At 47.2% G+C, this 15,260-nt stretch overlaps 1 protein-coding gene across 1 annotated transcript in view; it reads left to right on the top strand.

The window, feature by feature from the left end:
• The window catches only part of grin1a (glutamate receptor, ionotropic, N-methyl D-aspartate 1a), a 35,316-nt gene extending 22,620 nt beyond the window's left edge, over positions 1–12,696 (top strand). Inside the window, exons 15-19 of the mRNA XM_056578787.1 lie at positions 355–512; positions 1,147–1,308; positions 2,067–2,176; positions 2,586–2,731; positions 12,504–12,696. Of these exons, the coding sequence (XP_056434762.1) occupies positions 355–512; positions 1,147–1,308; positions 2,067–2,176; positions 2,586–2,731; positions 12,504–12,572 (645 nt within the window). The 3' untranslated portion in view covers positions 12,573–12,696. The remainder of the gene's footprint in view (positions 1–354; positions 513–1,146; positions 1,309–2,066; positions 2,177–2,585; positions 2,732–12,503) is intronic.
• Positions 12,697–15,260: the final 2,564 nt, after the last annotated feature.

The following is a 15,260-nucleotide window of genomic DNA, read 5'->3' as shown; positions in this document are numbered from 1 at the left end:
ACTAGTCTTGTTATATACAGTAGTACAACTAAGAATACATTCCGGAGTTTTGCTCCCTGTTAATACAATTCTGTTTCCTCATAACCATTATCACTAACACCAACCCAACCACCTCAAAACCACAACTACCGCCTCCACCTCTACCTTTACCACCGCCACCACTATCTTCACCATCACCAACACCTCCACCATCCACCACCACCTCCACCCCCTCACCACCTCCAAACTACAACCTCCCCCACCACCACCGCCATACCCACCCACTTAACCCTCAACACCCCCCTCTACACCTCCACTGACACCACCACCCGCCTTCCACACCACCCCCCACAACCGCCACCCCCCCACTTGCAGCTGAGGAACCCCTCGGATAAGTTCATCTACGCCACGGTGAAGCAGAGCTCTGTGGACATCTATTTCCGGCGGCAGGTGGAGCTTAGTACCATGTACCGCCACATGGAGAAGCACAACTATGAGAGTGCCGCCGAGGCCATCCAGGCCGTGCGTGACAAGTGAGTCTCGGCCCCGAGGGGCCGACCAGGGCAGGCTCTCGGCCAGCGGCTCAGCCTGTCAGGCAGACGCACCGAGGGACAGGCTAGCCGGCGCCTGTAGCGGCGCAGGGCCGCGGGGGGCTAAATGGACCTCCGGGAGCGGCCGGAAGTTTACCGCGGGAGCTTACGGCGGCCTTCCGTCTGCTCCAGGTCCATCGACCCGGGTCGAGCCAGGGCTCTAGGGACAGATGCTCGTGGGTGGAGTCAGTGTGAGCGGACCGCCTGGTTCGGTTGAGGTTTGAGCTAACGTTTATCCGAGCAGCGCCACCACTTTTGGCAGGTTTTTACCCCAGACGAACATCTCTGAGATGGGGGTTGGGAATCCAATGGGGGACACGGCGTCGTCTGTCCGGCATTGGATTTCAATGGGGGCCTTAGGTGGCGGTAGGGAGTCGCTGGTAAACACCGACCGACGCACACCTTATCGTGTTGCGAGAGAAAGAAAGAAAGAGAGAAAGAAAGAGAGAAAGAGAGAGAGGTGGGCGGGGAGTCACAAATGTGTCTGTAAATCACTGTACTGTTACACCGTAACCCCCTCCTCCCCTTCCTCCTCCCTCCCCCTCCCCTCCCGCTTCCCCCGCACTCCCCCCAACAGCAAGCTGCATGCTTTCATCTGGGACTCAGCGGTGCTGGAGTTCGAGGCCTCGCAGAAGTGCGACCTGGTGACGACGGGGGAGCTGTTCTTCCGTTCGGGCTTTGGCATAGGCATGCGAAAGGACAGCCCCTGGAAACAGAATGTGTCCCTGGCCATTCTCAGGTCTGTCCCAGCCGAAGCCGCAGCAACTCGTATGACGTCTCTGTCCCTTCTCTTATCTTTTGATTTCACGTCTTGTTTCTTTGGGTTACTTTTGTCAGAACCATCGCCTTGTGTTGGCATCTTCACTCTCCGTGTCTCCCCTCCTTTTCTCTGTCCGTCTCTCTGTCTCGTCTCTTCATAGTCTGTCTTGTTTTGGTTTGTCTTGTTTGCAACATGGTCTCACAGGAATCCGTGAAATGACTACGGTCGGACGCTTAACTCGAAATCCGTCGCCACTTCACGGAAACACGCCGATATCTGTGTGTGTGCCACGGAATATCATTGTCATTTACTTGCATTGGAGCAACTTCCGTGGACACAACAAGGACAATTTAAGTGTTTCAGTGAGACCACCCCGGGTTTTGAGTTAAGCCCCCGTGGTCGACTCGCTCGTTGAAACGGGGATCCGTGTGTGAACCACTGAAAATCAGCGTCATTAACTTGCATTGGAGCGAATTCCGTGGCCCCATCACGGAAATCGGCGTGTTTCCGTGATGTGTCCATGGATTTCGAGTAATTCGTCCGTAGTCATTTCACAGATTCCTGTGAGACCAGGTTGCTTGTTTGTCATTCCGATGCACGTCCAAGCAGTTTGAGTTTGAGCCGCGTTAGCTGGAGGGAGTTTGAACCGGCATCGGTTGGCGATTGACGCACTCTGCTGGCTGTGTGCATTAACTTTCTAACCTCTCTCCCCACTACCCCACCCTGACCCCCTGCAGTTCTCATGAGAACGGCTTCATGGAGGACCTTGATAAAACCTGGGTGAGGTACCAGGAGTGTGACTCAAGGAGCAATGCACCAGCCACACTGACCTTTGAAAACATGGCAGGTATGGTCCTTTATGGCGCATGGACTCACCCCATTGTGAAAGTGATTGGACAAAAACTGCAGTGGTGAGGTACTGTAGCCCTTTTTTGTCCAATACCTTTAGCAATCATCTGTATCAGTGTTGGTCGTGGGTTTTTTGCCGTCTTGTAGTGCATTTCCACACGCTGTGGGGTTCTGTGTGAGGTGATGGTCCGTGTCTGTATCAAAGTGGTGGGGCCTGCAGCAGGCGGCTGCAGCAGGAGCTGGTTCGTGAACCTGGGATGAATCCAAAGGGTGGCGGCCGCTGATCAGCCAAGGGATGACCGTGTGTTCATCTGGTCAGCGGACGAGGCGTTGTTTAAAAGCGGCCGTTGATTCTTCTCCTCTCTTTCTCTTCCCGTGTCTTTGTCGGTGTGTTTCTCCTCCCCAAGGGGTCTTCATGCTGGTGGCTGGCGGGATTGCTGCAGGGATCTTCCTAATCTTCATTGAAATTGCCTACAAGCGTCATAAAGATGCCCGCAGGAAGCAGATGCAGCTCGCCTTTGCGGCAGTCAATGTATGGAGGAAGAACCTGCAGGTATGCGCCTCGCTTCCCTTTCCTCTCCCACAGTGACAGAGTCAAATCGACATTGCAAACTCCCACGTCCCCTAGGAACAAGGTGTTGGAAGGGATAGTGGGTCAGAGGATCTGGATAGCCATCTCTTATGCCCTCTGGCCCCCCACTTCCCACCCCTGAATTGCCTGATATTCAACCCCCTCGGTGTTGGTCAGTTCGTCGGGCTGGACTGGTGATCTCTGACGGAGGGGTGATGGGGTGCGGTGGGTGGGGGGGGGTGTGATCACTGATCCAAAATGTCCGCCACCCATCCCGGTGTGTACAGTTACCTGAGGCCAACTCCGCCTGTGTTTTCTGTGTGTGTGCCTGCAGGAGAGTAAGGATACTTCTGGAAGCCAAGCGGCGGCGGGGACGCCCTCGTTAGTATGTAACTAATTAGTGTTGCTGATTAGCATAGAGATACTCACTCAATGACATCGCCCCCCGCTGTAAAGCACATCAGGTGATAGATTAAACCTAACTGGCCGCCCGGAAATGGTGGAAGTGAGACTGTAAATAATAAACTATTAATAGACCTCCCACGGCATGAACTAGTGGTTCTATGCTAAGGCTGCTCCTGCTTTACCGCTTTGTAAGGTGAACTGACGTGGATACAAAGCACATGGATAGGGGCACATTGGCATGGACATCATGCTGCTAATAATAACAACAACGAACGCTTGGATTCACCCGTGCTTTCATGGCATACAATATGATGCTTTCATTGATTTCCCCAAGCAGCACAAACACAAACAAACAAATAGAGCATAATGATTTTAATCAATGCCCCCGCTGGAGCGACTCTGCGTTGAACCCTGCATTAATGTCGTTGTGAAATACCAAGCCATCGCGCACACAGCAAGCCTTCCTACTGTCATCGCTTATCCTCCTCCATCCACAACCTTGTTCATGACGCCCCCCTAAAGCTAAACAACCAAACCCACTAAAATCTCCCCATTCAACGGCTGAATGCCAGGGGCCTTATGCAACACGCTGGATGCCGGAGGAGCTTACCATCCTGGCCACAACTAACCCAGAACCATCCAGACAGGGCTCAGAGTACCCAGACTCAAGACAACCCATTTGCCCTTCAGCCCAATGCTCTGAAGCATTGGGGGAAGGGTGCAACCCCCCCCCCCCCCCTCCAGTCCTCCCACACCCCCTGGGTCTGTTCCTGGGTCCTTCTTGGCTCGGAGACATGCTCACGGGGAGTGGGACGAGCCGGGGATTGAACAAGCAGTGGGCTCGCCGTGTGGAGAGGCCATAGAGTCACCATGAGCCTGTGATGCGGCACCACACTGGCTCCTTTGGTAAGCCCTGACAAGGGCCCAGTGGTCGGCCGGCCACTGCTGAATGGCCAAACAGCAGGGCAGGAGACGGCTGCAGTATCTAAGATCACAGGCTCTTGTTGTCCGTCAGCAAGAACCCCCTCTGATGGAACCTGCCATCGTCTCGCCCAGCCTGGGGCTTTTGTGTGCGTATGTGTGTTTGTGTGTCAGACAGATGTGGGATTCGCTGGGAACACACAAACCAACAGCTGGTTCAGAGGCTTGAAATGAGGCGGGAGTGGCAACACGACTCCCCCTGCATCTCGTTTGACACCTTTTATAAGAAAAGAGCAAGTAGCATCGCTCAGCAAGGTGGACCAATAACTTCCTACGTATGAGAGATGTTAAACGTTATGCAACACATTTGACCGGGATCACGTATTCGTCTCCCCTGCCGTGCATCGATCGGGTTGGAGAACGAGCCCAAACCAGTGCTTCCAGATTGTTGGGCTGCGTGTAACGTGTTATTCACAGTTATCCACACAGCTCAGCTACTCGCTCTATCGTTACTGAGCGCATTAATCCAATTATTCACGGGAGGGCTGAACAGTGTCTGAGATGGGTTCTGACACTGGGGGGCTGCGTGCTGCAGATATAATGGCCGATTTAAGTCATGTTGACCGCCCCTTTCTAAGACGCTGCTTCTACTCGGGACTCTTGCTAATTCCCCTGCAGCATTGCTTTCTCCCAGATGCCTAATTAACACTGACCACTCTATCTATTCATTTTAGACACACATCGTCCTTGTTTGCGAATCAAAATGTCACCTAGTATGGGGATACACACCAGAGAAGCCTGCATCTAGTAGAACCCTAATACTGAGGTTGAAATAAGACCAATCCGCAGACACACAAAAACACACGTACACACACACACACACACAAAAGCATACGCGCACGCTCACACAGACCCATGCACACACAACCTGCGCATGCATGCGGGTATGAGGATGATAATTATGTGGCCATCTGCTTACTGCATTACGAGGTACAGTAAGCAGTGCTTATCCATCCTTACACAGTATAAATTAGCAGTAGAAGAATGCACACTGCTGGATAACCCAAATCGAACCACCCTAAACCGGTCTGGAAATAACACTCTTTCATTTCACTTGCCTCACCTTCTTTCATCTGCTAATCTCACTGCTTGTGAGGTGCAAGGAAGATTCCGACACACGCTTGTGATTGGTTCTAAAATTCTAGCGATGCTGTTGCCATGGCATCACTAGCACACCTCTTCCTCTGGAGGGATGTAGTGGAGAATCAGCGTCATCGATTTTAGAAGACGTTGAGATTAATTCAGTGCAAACAGTTATCTACAAATATATTCTGTGGGCTCATTGTTACTCTCCATTCTATGAGGGGCTATGTATCTCAGAGTGTCGTGTGATGTTGTCCTCCAAATACAACATGTAGTTGAAAATGATAACCTTTTACTGAAATTAAAATGTCCCTATTTCCATTTTAAAAGACCACTACATCCCTACCGGGAGGCTCTGCTGGCATTTGGCTTTTTCACAGTTTAAACACGTTTATTCAGAGTTGGCTTGCCTGCAAAGTTCCATAGAGCAATGAGGATGAAGATGATGGTGATGATGATGATGCTCAGAGAGCTTCAGACCACGCTTCATCTTTTAGTGTGACATAGCATGGCCTGCATGGCCGCGTCAGGCAAGACATCGGCAGATGTCAATTGAGCTTTAAAGCAAGTCACAAAGAATGGAATAAAATATATATTGAATATTAAATAACAAGGCAATGATTGTTTAACTATCATGAACCATTTTAAACACGGTGTTAAAAAAGTTTGAACATCTGAAAATTTACTAACACGAATTGTCATCTTCCAACAGGATCACAAAAACAATGGTTTAGATATTAATTCCTGTGTCACGCCCATCCCTGATTGGCCCTTGGCCTTCAATTAATCTCTATGACAACCAGTTGATTCTCACATCCTGACGCTGCATCACCGAGAGGTTGAGAAACAATGGGGGAGTTGGTCGGCACGGCGACAAGGGGGGTTCTCTTTAGACAGTGACCCGGACGACAAGCCCGGGGCCCTGATGAGAGAACTCCATACTGGGAGGGGGGCGGGGCCTGTGCGGGCCCCCGACAGGCAATTGGTCGAAGACATTCTTTGTTCTGTGTTGACTTACCCCTCTGCTTTTTGTTCTTGTTTCGTTTTATTTTTTTGTTTCGACTATTTGGTTGTTCTGTCGACTATTTCCGTTGACTAATCCCTACTTATACCTCTCCCTCCATCCATGTCCTTTTGGCTGATTGAAATTCACACCGCACTGCCCCTGCCCTCCCACACACCTGACCCTCTCTCATCCCCATGGTGCCTTCCCCCACCTCCTCATCTGATTCTCACTGCTCTTGTTATAGATGCTCGACACGTCCTTGCGTAACAGTAAGATTGACATGTACATACCCGCCCACTCTCATCTCCCATTGCTGTTAAGTCCTTTTACGGCGCTTTTATCCCATTTTTGTTTTGTAGAAACATATCACTAATGAGCAGGTAAGGGTTAGGCATCGTGCTCAATGATGCCTATACCAGTCACAATGCGGACATTGGGGCTTTGAACCCAGAACCTCTGGTCTGGGAGTCAAACCCGCTAGCTGCCTAGGCTATTCCATGCTCCCCCTCTTCCCCTACCATCCCACCCCTGGTGTGTGGTGTGAATTTCCGTTATACCCGCTGTGGTATAATGACTTTAAATGGGCTTTAATTGATGACCTAATTAATTGTTGCTGCTGTTGTTATTTTGGCCTTTTCAGTGTATTTCTTAGTGGCTCTGGAAGCTATGCATCACTGCCTGGCTGTGGATGTTTACGTTTGCTTTGCTAGCCTTTTTTGATATACATATTTATTTCTTATATATATATATAAATATATATATATAATTGCCCTTTTTGGTTCCCTTGGCTTCTGCATAAGGATCTTTAAAGTATAACGATCTAAAACAAGTGGATGCATATTTATTTACTCTTCTTTTCTCTCTCTATGCAGCCCTCTTCCTCTATAGAGACACAGGATGTAAGGATACCTTAATATGCACCTTTTGAACACAATATTGGCTTGGTGCTCTGATGCTGGGGGTGGGAGAGAGAGTAGCTGTCGTACCCTCTGGTGGTGTTTGTGGGGAGGCAGGAAGGGAGGGAGGGAGGCAGGAAGGGAGGGAGGGAGGCAGGAAGGGAGGGAGGGAGGGAGGGAGAGCGATGGATCGCTAATCTTATCTTAATCTTATCTTCCATATAGTTGCATCTTTTAAGATTCAACAATTTATTCGTTGTCTGACTGGGATTGGACTCAATCGATCAATAGTATTCTTATTCTAGAGTATGTGTGCAGTCAAATCTAATGTCAAGGACTGGATATTGAGTATGTTGTGTAATATTCGGTTTAAATCGATATTAGCAGATCCCTCCCCGACATCCTTACGACTCATCCCTTAAACCATCCCAATACCTTTCTGCACCTGGTAGCGTGTGGACCTGACCTGTTGTTTGGTGCTAGTGTTGATGCTAGTGAATATTGTGCAGAGAAAGGCCTTAAAGAGGTGCCTATTTATCACCAGGTGTGACGTCGATGCGTCATTAGTCCCAAATTCTTTCCGATATTGACATCCGAAATGGGAGAATCCATTTGTGATGTCACGCAGGCTGGCAGGGTGAACTGCCCAGCATACATTTGGGGAAACTACACTTCCCCTTGTGATATCCAATAGGAAACAGCCAATCCACATCACAACTGGTGGTGAAATAGGGGCCCTATAATTACATGGTGCCATTAGAATTGACCTTCATTTCCACCATCACCTCCTAATAGGCCTGAATCCATCCCCCTTTTCTGCTGCCATTTTAGAGCATCTGATCCTGTCCTGAAACCGTAGTGATATTATGGTGAAGGGCCCTCCCTCCTGGGGTCATTCAGACGCTGGGTGGGTGGTGGTGGGTGCTGGGTGGTGGTGGACCGTGATAGAGAGAGAGCACATGGGAGGAATCAATCAATGGACCCTTGAGGGGAGCAATGGAGAGTAATGCTTCTACATATATTCATTTTAGGATAGGAAAAGTGGTAGGGCAGAACCCGACCCCCAAAAGAAACCCTCTTTTAGGTCCATCAGTGCCACCCTGGCCTCCAACATCAAGAGACGTAGGTCCTCCAAAGACACGGTAAGGAGAAGGAGAAGCGACACCTCCACGTGGTTTTGTCCTCCGCCTTCTCTCTTCTCTTCTTCCTCTTCTTCTTCTTCTTCTTCTTCTTCTTCTCCTTCCTCTCCTCCTTCTTTTGCTGTGTCTCTCGCTCAACTCGTCAACCACTTTCTCTCTTTGTTCCGCTGTCCTCCCTCTCTCTCTCCTTCTCTCTCTCTCTGCCAACATCCCCATCCCCGACGATACCCAGAGAGTCACCATCCTCTTCCCACCCACTCACTCATTCCACGTGGCCCAGCAGCCTGAGCCACATGTCCTGTCGGTTTAACCATCCATCCCCCGTCCATCTGTAGGCGACCGCCCCCTGCAGGCGAACAAGCGACAGTGCAGGGTTTCAAACCAAACCAGAGCAGTTCAATTGAAGCCAAGTCCATGAATGGAATGGACCTTCCGACCTGGGGTTTGGTTAGTGGAGCAGGGAACCAGGGATACTGGCCTATTTATAGTGCTGATGGAGGAAGGCTAGGCTACACAGTTAGCAGTCCGCCGGTGGTGGTGTGATGGTGGTGTTGATGTGGGGCTCCTCAGTCCCTTCGCCTCCCCACTCCCTGGTTACAACGTGAGTTGTGGTGCCCGTGTTGGTACGTGATGCAGTGGTGGCCGTACACGTGTATATGTGTGTTGTCGTGCATATTTGCGTTTGGGTCCTGTCGTTTTGATGCTCAGTCCTTTGTGTTCATCGGTTTTGTTTGTGTTTCGTCTTTGGGCTCCTATCCTCCCACACCTGTGTCTTGGTTCTACCTGTTGTTGGTCCGCCTTTTGTTCAACAGCATGCGCCGACGTTTCGTCATCTACTGATCTTTTTCTCAAGTAGGCTTAGGCCTCTTCAGACAGGCACGTTCTCATGTGAAGAACGTATGGGTCTGGGGAATACTCCTTATGCTCTTTCAATTAACAGGTTCATTTACTTTTGCTTTGTCATGTTTCTTTTTCATAATTCTTGCCTTCCACTACTAACTGATTTGTTTTTTGTTTTATTTCTCGTATGAACTGTGCGATTCTTTTATGTTTTCAGGTGGGTAAGACATTACGACCAAATCAGTTAAAAAAGTAAACCACAGAAACGTACAGCGACTAGAGCTGTAAAAGCCAATGGCACAAAATAAACATCCTCAGGGGGTCTATGGATATGCTTTTCGAGTAACAGCAGCAGTTGAGACTGTCTCTATTCTCTCCCAGCCCTAGGAAACCAGCCTATTCGCTGCGGTTGGTAAGGCTGCTTTTCAGGCTTCACCACTCTGGCCTCACAAAGCAGACTTTGAATACATCGAAAGTACTTTGAATAGGCCAGACTTTGAAAACATCTGGTTGGATGGCCAATGAAATCTATGGGACGTCTCGCTTTCATTCACAGGGATTTCTAAGCACGTGTTCTGATTACACACCACACACACAGAGACAAAATGGGTTGATCAGGAACAAAATATGAAACGTTTATTCTGGAAATATGAAATGGTTCGGAGGATAACACAGCCAATCCATGTAAAAGATTAGCTTGTTAATATTCTTGGGGTAGGAATTCAATGGTTTCCTGCCACTTTTGAGCACGAACTGCCAGCATCTTCCCACCGGAAATGCATTTAGAAAAATAATCCAATACTAGTTCCTTCCTGACAAGCCATTAACAATCTCACACAGGTCTCTCTTAAAACCACAGAATAGAATTGTTTTCTAGTGCATTTTGTTATAGCACATTTGGCTAGCGATAGCCTTCTTGCTAAATGCATGGGTTTCCTAACAAACCTATCTTACCTAATAATGCAAGTGAATTGTGTTTGATTTAGGTTTTCTTCTTCCTTCTTTCCTTTTTCTGGTTGTTTATTGTCTTCTCGATGGATTTTTGTGAGTTTTCTACCTTTGCTTTGACTCAGAGGTTTATTTAGAGCGAAGATGAATGTTATTCTTCTGTTGAAATATCTGTAATACAGAGAGCACTACCCCCTTTGTCCCTCAATAACAACAATCAAAAACCAACTACTCGTAAACCAACCGGTCCAACAACAACAAAGCCCTCAAAACACACACCATCCTCAACCTCTTTGACCATTACTTTTAATTTCATATAAATGTTATTATTTTTATATCAATGGATATCAATGGAGCTTTGAATGTCAGTGTCCCTCACCCACATGCCACGCCTCTCTACCTCTTTAAGCATGTCAACTATTCCCTATATTCACTGTCGTAGACGTAGACGTATAGTATACACATTTCCACATAGAAACGTCGTATATACATCATAGTAACTACGACTACATAATACTACCATGTAAAGTGATAACCAGTGTCCGTGTTAGTGGTGTGGATGGTGAAGTGTCTCTCTTTGGCTGCCCATTCCCCCCCCCCCTCCCCCCTCCTCCCCCCTCCCTTCGCCTGACGACAGGGTGTGAGTGTGGTTAGAAAACAGCACCCCCTACAGGCCCCTGAAGGTACCACCAGATATGAGAAGGGGGGTGTAGACCTACACCACATGTTGATGCCACTCTCTCTTCGCTCGGGGAGATCGGCAACGTCCAGTCCAACTGTCCATTTTAAATAATGCTTAAACTCTATATACATATAACATATACATGTGTGACTCATACATATCTATCTATATGTATATAGTTAGGATGTCAACCCAATGAGCATGTTAGTGTGTTAGCTGCATCGTAACAATGTACAAAGCACCATACGCTTTTGATTGCAATGTCAGATGCATCAGCTTCAAACGAGAGACACTTTTCAAAGCGTCTTACAACACTGTGGATCTTGCTCACGAGAAGGTTACCGATCGACGGCTTTACAATACTCTGGCTCCATTGAGCACGACTGAGCAACTCACACCGCTCACTGTGCTCAATGGAACATGTCGGACTGGGGTCCAGTATTGTAACGCTGGTTTCTCCGACAATCACTTCAATGGGAATACAGTTGGTGTAAAAATCGATATTCCTATTCATGTGTTGGAGATGATGAGGATAATGTACCTGTTTATTATTATCCTACAATTGAACACACGTTACATAACTAAAATACACAGCAAGATCTCTCTTCACGGCCATATTCACAATGGGTTGGGGCAGTTTGCTGGGGCCAATGTCCACAGGAAACTGCTTCGGCATTGTGGGAAATATGGATTAACGGCTATCATTACCAAAAGCAGAGTGCCGCAGATGTTAAAATGAATACTTATATCAAATCCCGGTTGCCGTAATAACTAAACCACCAGCATGAGAGTATTTAAAAATTAATACTTTTTATGCAACACTTTATTGAATACTAATCAGCTCTGTGTAGAAATAAACGCACTCTGCTTAAAGGGACGTATCTGAAGGGCTAGGAGGGAGGTGTCACAAGAGAACGGAACAGTCCATGCAGCACGTTGAACCTGTTTACAAAATATTCCTCCATGGACTATTCACCAAGCGGCCATCTTGGTTCTAAACGCTAGCTGGGTGGGGGGGGACTATCTAGAACCAGGATGGAACCAAGCTGGCCGCTAGCTGAATAGGACCTTCGGCCCCTGTTCTCCTTGAAATAAGGCAGGTGGGGGGCTGGGGGTGGAGTTGTCCGTCTCCAAGGCAACAAACGATGCCTAGAGTAACGAGCTGACTTGTTCAGACGTTGTTTGTTGTGAAGATGGATGTGGATGTCCTTGGCCTGGTTGAGCTGTGCTGTGGACTGAACTCTGGTGACCTCACTCCTACTCCACTGTAGAAGCCGACTCACCCCTCCCAGGCACTATACACCTGCTTCCCCTCCTTGTTATGGGAGCCCAATTCAATCATTCTAGCTAACTTTATTTGTATAGCGCATTCTGTTAAAAGAGCACACATAGAGCTCACCAAAGGAAACAACACAATGAAAACAAATGAGCCCCAAAATAACAAGTAAAAAGATATATAACGATAAAAAAATACTACAAGATACATTCAAGCGGTCTATTTAGGCAAACGATTATACAATTTCAAAGAATCCTATAAAGGTTTTCTTCTGATTTTGAAATCCCCTGTGCCATGCATGCCTGAGAAGGGTTGGTACAAACCCACACACCTGCTTGCTCATTTCCACAGAAATAAGGCAGGGGTGAGGTGATTCATTTAGATACTACCTATCGTGGGAGTGATTCATCTGATAAGAATGAACGGTCCTTTCCAGTGCTAACACTTTGTCCCGTTGTGTTCCCTCTCTCGCTCTCCCTCTGTCTTCACCCCTCGCAGCAGTATCCCCCGACCGACATCACTGGGCAGCTCAACCTGTCGGACCCTTCGGTCAGCACAGTGGTGTAGCCAAGGAGAGAGAGAGAGAGAGGGACTTTCACTCCCTGGAGAGAGAGGAAGAGAGAGAGACATTCGCTCCCTGGAGAGAGAGAGAGATGTACGATGGAGAAGATGACGAGGATGACGAAGAGGAAGGAGGAGACACCTTCGTCACCAATCCCCCCCCCCCAGCCCCCATCCCTGCCCCCATCCTGTTTTAATCAGTTGCAGAGCGATGACTGCTAAACGCCGAGAGCCAGCCCCTGTGAGCGGCTCCTAAAGACGCTAGGTTGTATGCTAATGGAGCTAAAGGGAATTGCTAACCTTGCACCTTTTTTAAAGAATCTGAGCATGCACGGATACTGTTCACACACACGAACACACTCTATTTCCCAAACAAACACGTGTTTTATTTCCCTTCTGTACATTCTTATGAGACTTGCTGATACTTATTGAAAATCTTTTGGTCTCTTATTTAGAAACAATTACTTACAGCGTTGTGGTGTTTATTAGCAGTCGTTTTTATCTATTTTATCTACCTGCTTCATTGTTTATGGAGCCATTTTAGTTGGTTAGTAAGATTATGTTTGTGGTTAAAAACCTGTTTGGTAATTAATAACCATTTGCATATGGTCTAGATAGCATTTTTTTTTCTTTTTTTTTTACTTTACTTTCTCAATGACCACATTTGAAAAAAATAGAGTACAGTGTGTACTATCAAATAGCAGTCTTTGTTATCTCCATATATTTAAAGATTTCAAAAGTTTTAGGTTGTCTTCAGTTTTTAGGGATGCAAGCATTGCCAGGAAATCACTGGTCACTAAAGAGATTAACAACCTATTTGTATGTGAATGAGAATATATAAATGACAATTTACTCATTCTTTCTAAATGTGAGATTTATAGAGACTTGCTATATTTTCTTTGACATATATCATCAAATGTGTGATTTTGAAATGACCTGTCACAAAATGTATGGTTCTGTTAGTTTTTTGGGCTTTTGACCAGTAACAACATCAATTTTCTGTGCCAAATGATCAACGATCACCTGAAATTATCCCTACGTGCTTCCACCATTCCTGCTTTCCTATGGGACTTATCACAGTCACACTTATTGGCTGCACACATTATGTCCCAATCCATACCATCATACTGGCTAGTATTTGTATTTATGTCATGAAACAATGGCATCAAGGCTTTTGACCTTCGACCCCCCCCCCCCCCCCTCCCCCCTCTAACCAAAAGCTAGTAGTTTGGGAATGTCCCCTCCCCTCCTCTCTCTCTCTCCTGCTCAGTCTTTCTCCCCTCCAGGATGCAGGGGTTGCATCAGAGGGCTATGTTCTTCATCCAACCAGCACTTGATCATCCACGTAAAAGGTCCGCCCCCACCCTGTCCCGCACCCCCCTCCCTCCCTCCCTCCCTCCCTCCCGACCTCTTGCTCCCGCTCCCAGGGACCTTTTGTATGGATGAGTTCCAAGTGGATGGAAAAGTTTAGCCCAAGCCCGTGGCCCCTTGGTGCCGCGGGCTTCCCTTGGTTGGATGCTTAAAACAGGCCTTTTCCCATTTCCTGGGGCTGAGAAAGAACAACTGTTTGTTATACGGTCCTGACCTCTTCTGATAAGTGGCACTGCACAGCACTTTAATGCTGAGGGACATTCCCAAACTAGCATGTTGGTAATTGTACACATAGCCAGTATAATGCGCGTTGATCTGATCCCAGAACAGATTTTGGTTCTGAGATGTGTTGTTAAATATGTTGTCTAAAAAGAAACCAATTGCACACCCTCCCCAATTATCCTTCTAAGCTTTAGTACTTTGCCAATCTCTTTTGGCTTTAGAGGTTGTTTTTTGTTGTTTTTGAGACAAACACGTTGATCTGCTATCCCTTTAGAAAGAAGATGAAGTCAGTTAAACAAACACACCATCAAATTCCAAACAAATCAATTCCTGGCTTCAGATCTGGTTTCCACGGTTACCCTATGCATGCTTGCCTGTCGTCATCGTTGTTTGTTTGTTTCGGAATGCTTGCTGTTGGTTACGACACAAGCCGGCGTCAGCGTGGACTTAAGCACTCCTGTTGTTGAATGCTCTTTGGATACCGTTTGCTGTACAGCGTGCCGACTGAAGGAGATTGAATTAAACGTGTATTATAATTACAGCAGAGAATGTCTTAGGCCGATATCTTACACCTTAATGTTTAACACACACATACAAACACACACACACACACACACACACACACACACACACACACACACACACACACACACACACACACACACACACACACACACACATGCTAGCTAATAACACACATGCACACACTTACAGGCACCACTCTATCTGTAAACTAAGTTGTAAATAAAATCAATCGCCTGTTATTGGCAATCCCAGCAAACCTGTTCTTCAATTATTGACTCACTTAAAATATTTTCCACTGGACTAGTTTTTTCTTCCATATGTTTGTTATAGCTGCCTTTAGGACTAAAAAAATAATCCTCCGAAGCAGCAAAGCAGGCACGATATATAGGAAATGTTTGACGCTAATAGAGGTGAGAAAAATTGAACTGGCGTAAATAAATAAACACTTGAACTTTGTTCTTCTTGTTCTTCATGTTGCTGATGTGAGCGTGCGTGGGCCACCAGGGGGCGCCATTTATGCCGCACATGAGAAACACTACTGTGATTCTTTACCCAGATTTGTTTCTCACTTTCTCT

The sequence above is a fragment of the Gadus chalcogrammus genome, chromosome 19 (genome assembly GCF_026213295.1).
Source record: "Gadus chalcogrammus isolate NIFS_2021 chromosome 19, NIFS_Gcha_1.0, whole genome shotgun sequence".
Lineage (NCBI taxonomy): Eukaryota > Metazoa > Chordata > Actinopteri > Gadiformes > Gadidae > Gadus > Gadus chalcogrammus.
This window is presented reverse-complemented; position numbering and strand designations above follow the sequence as displayed.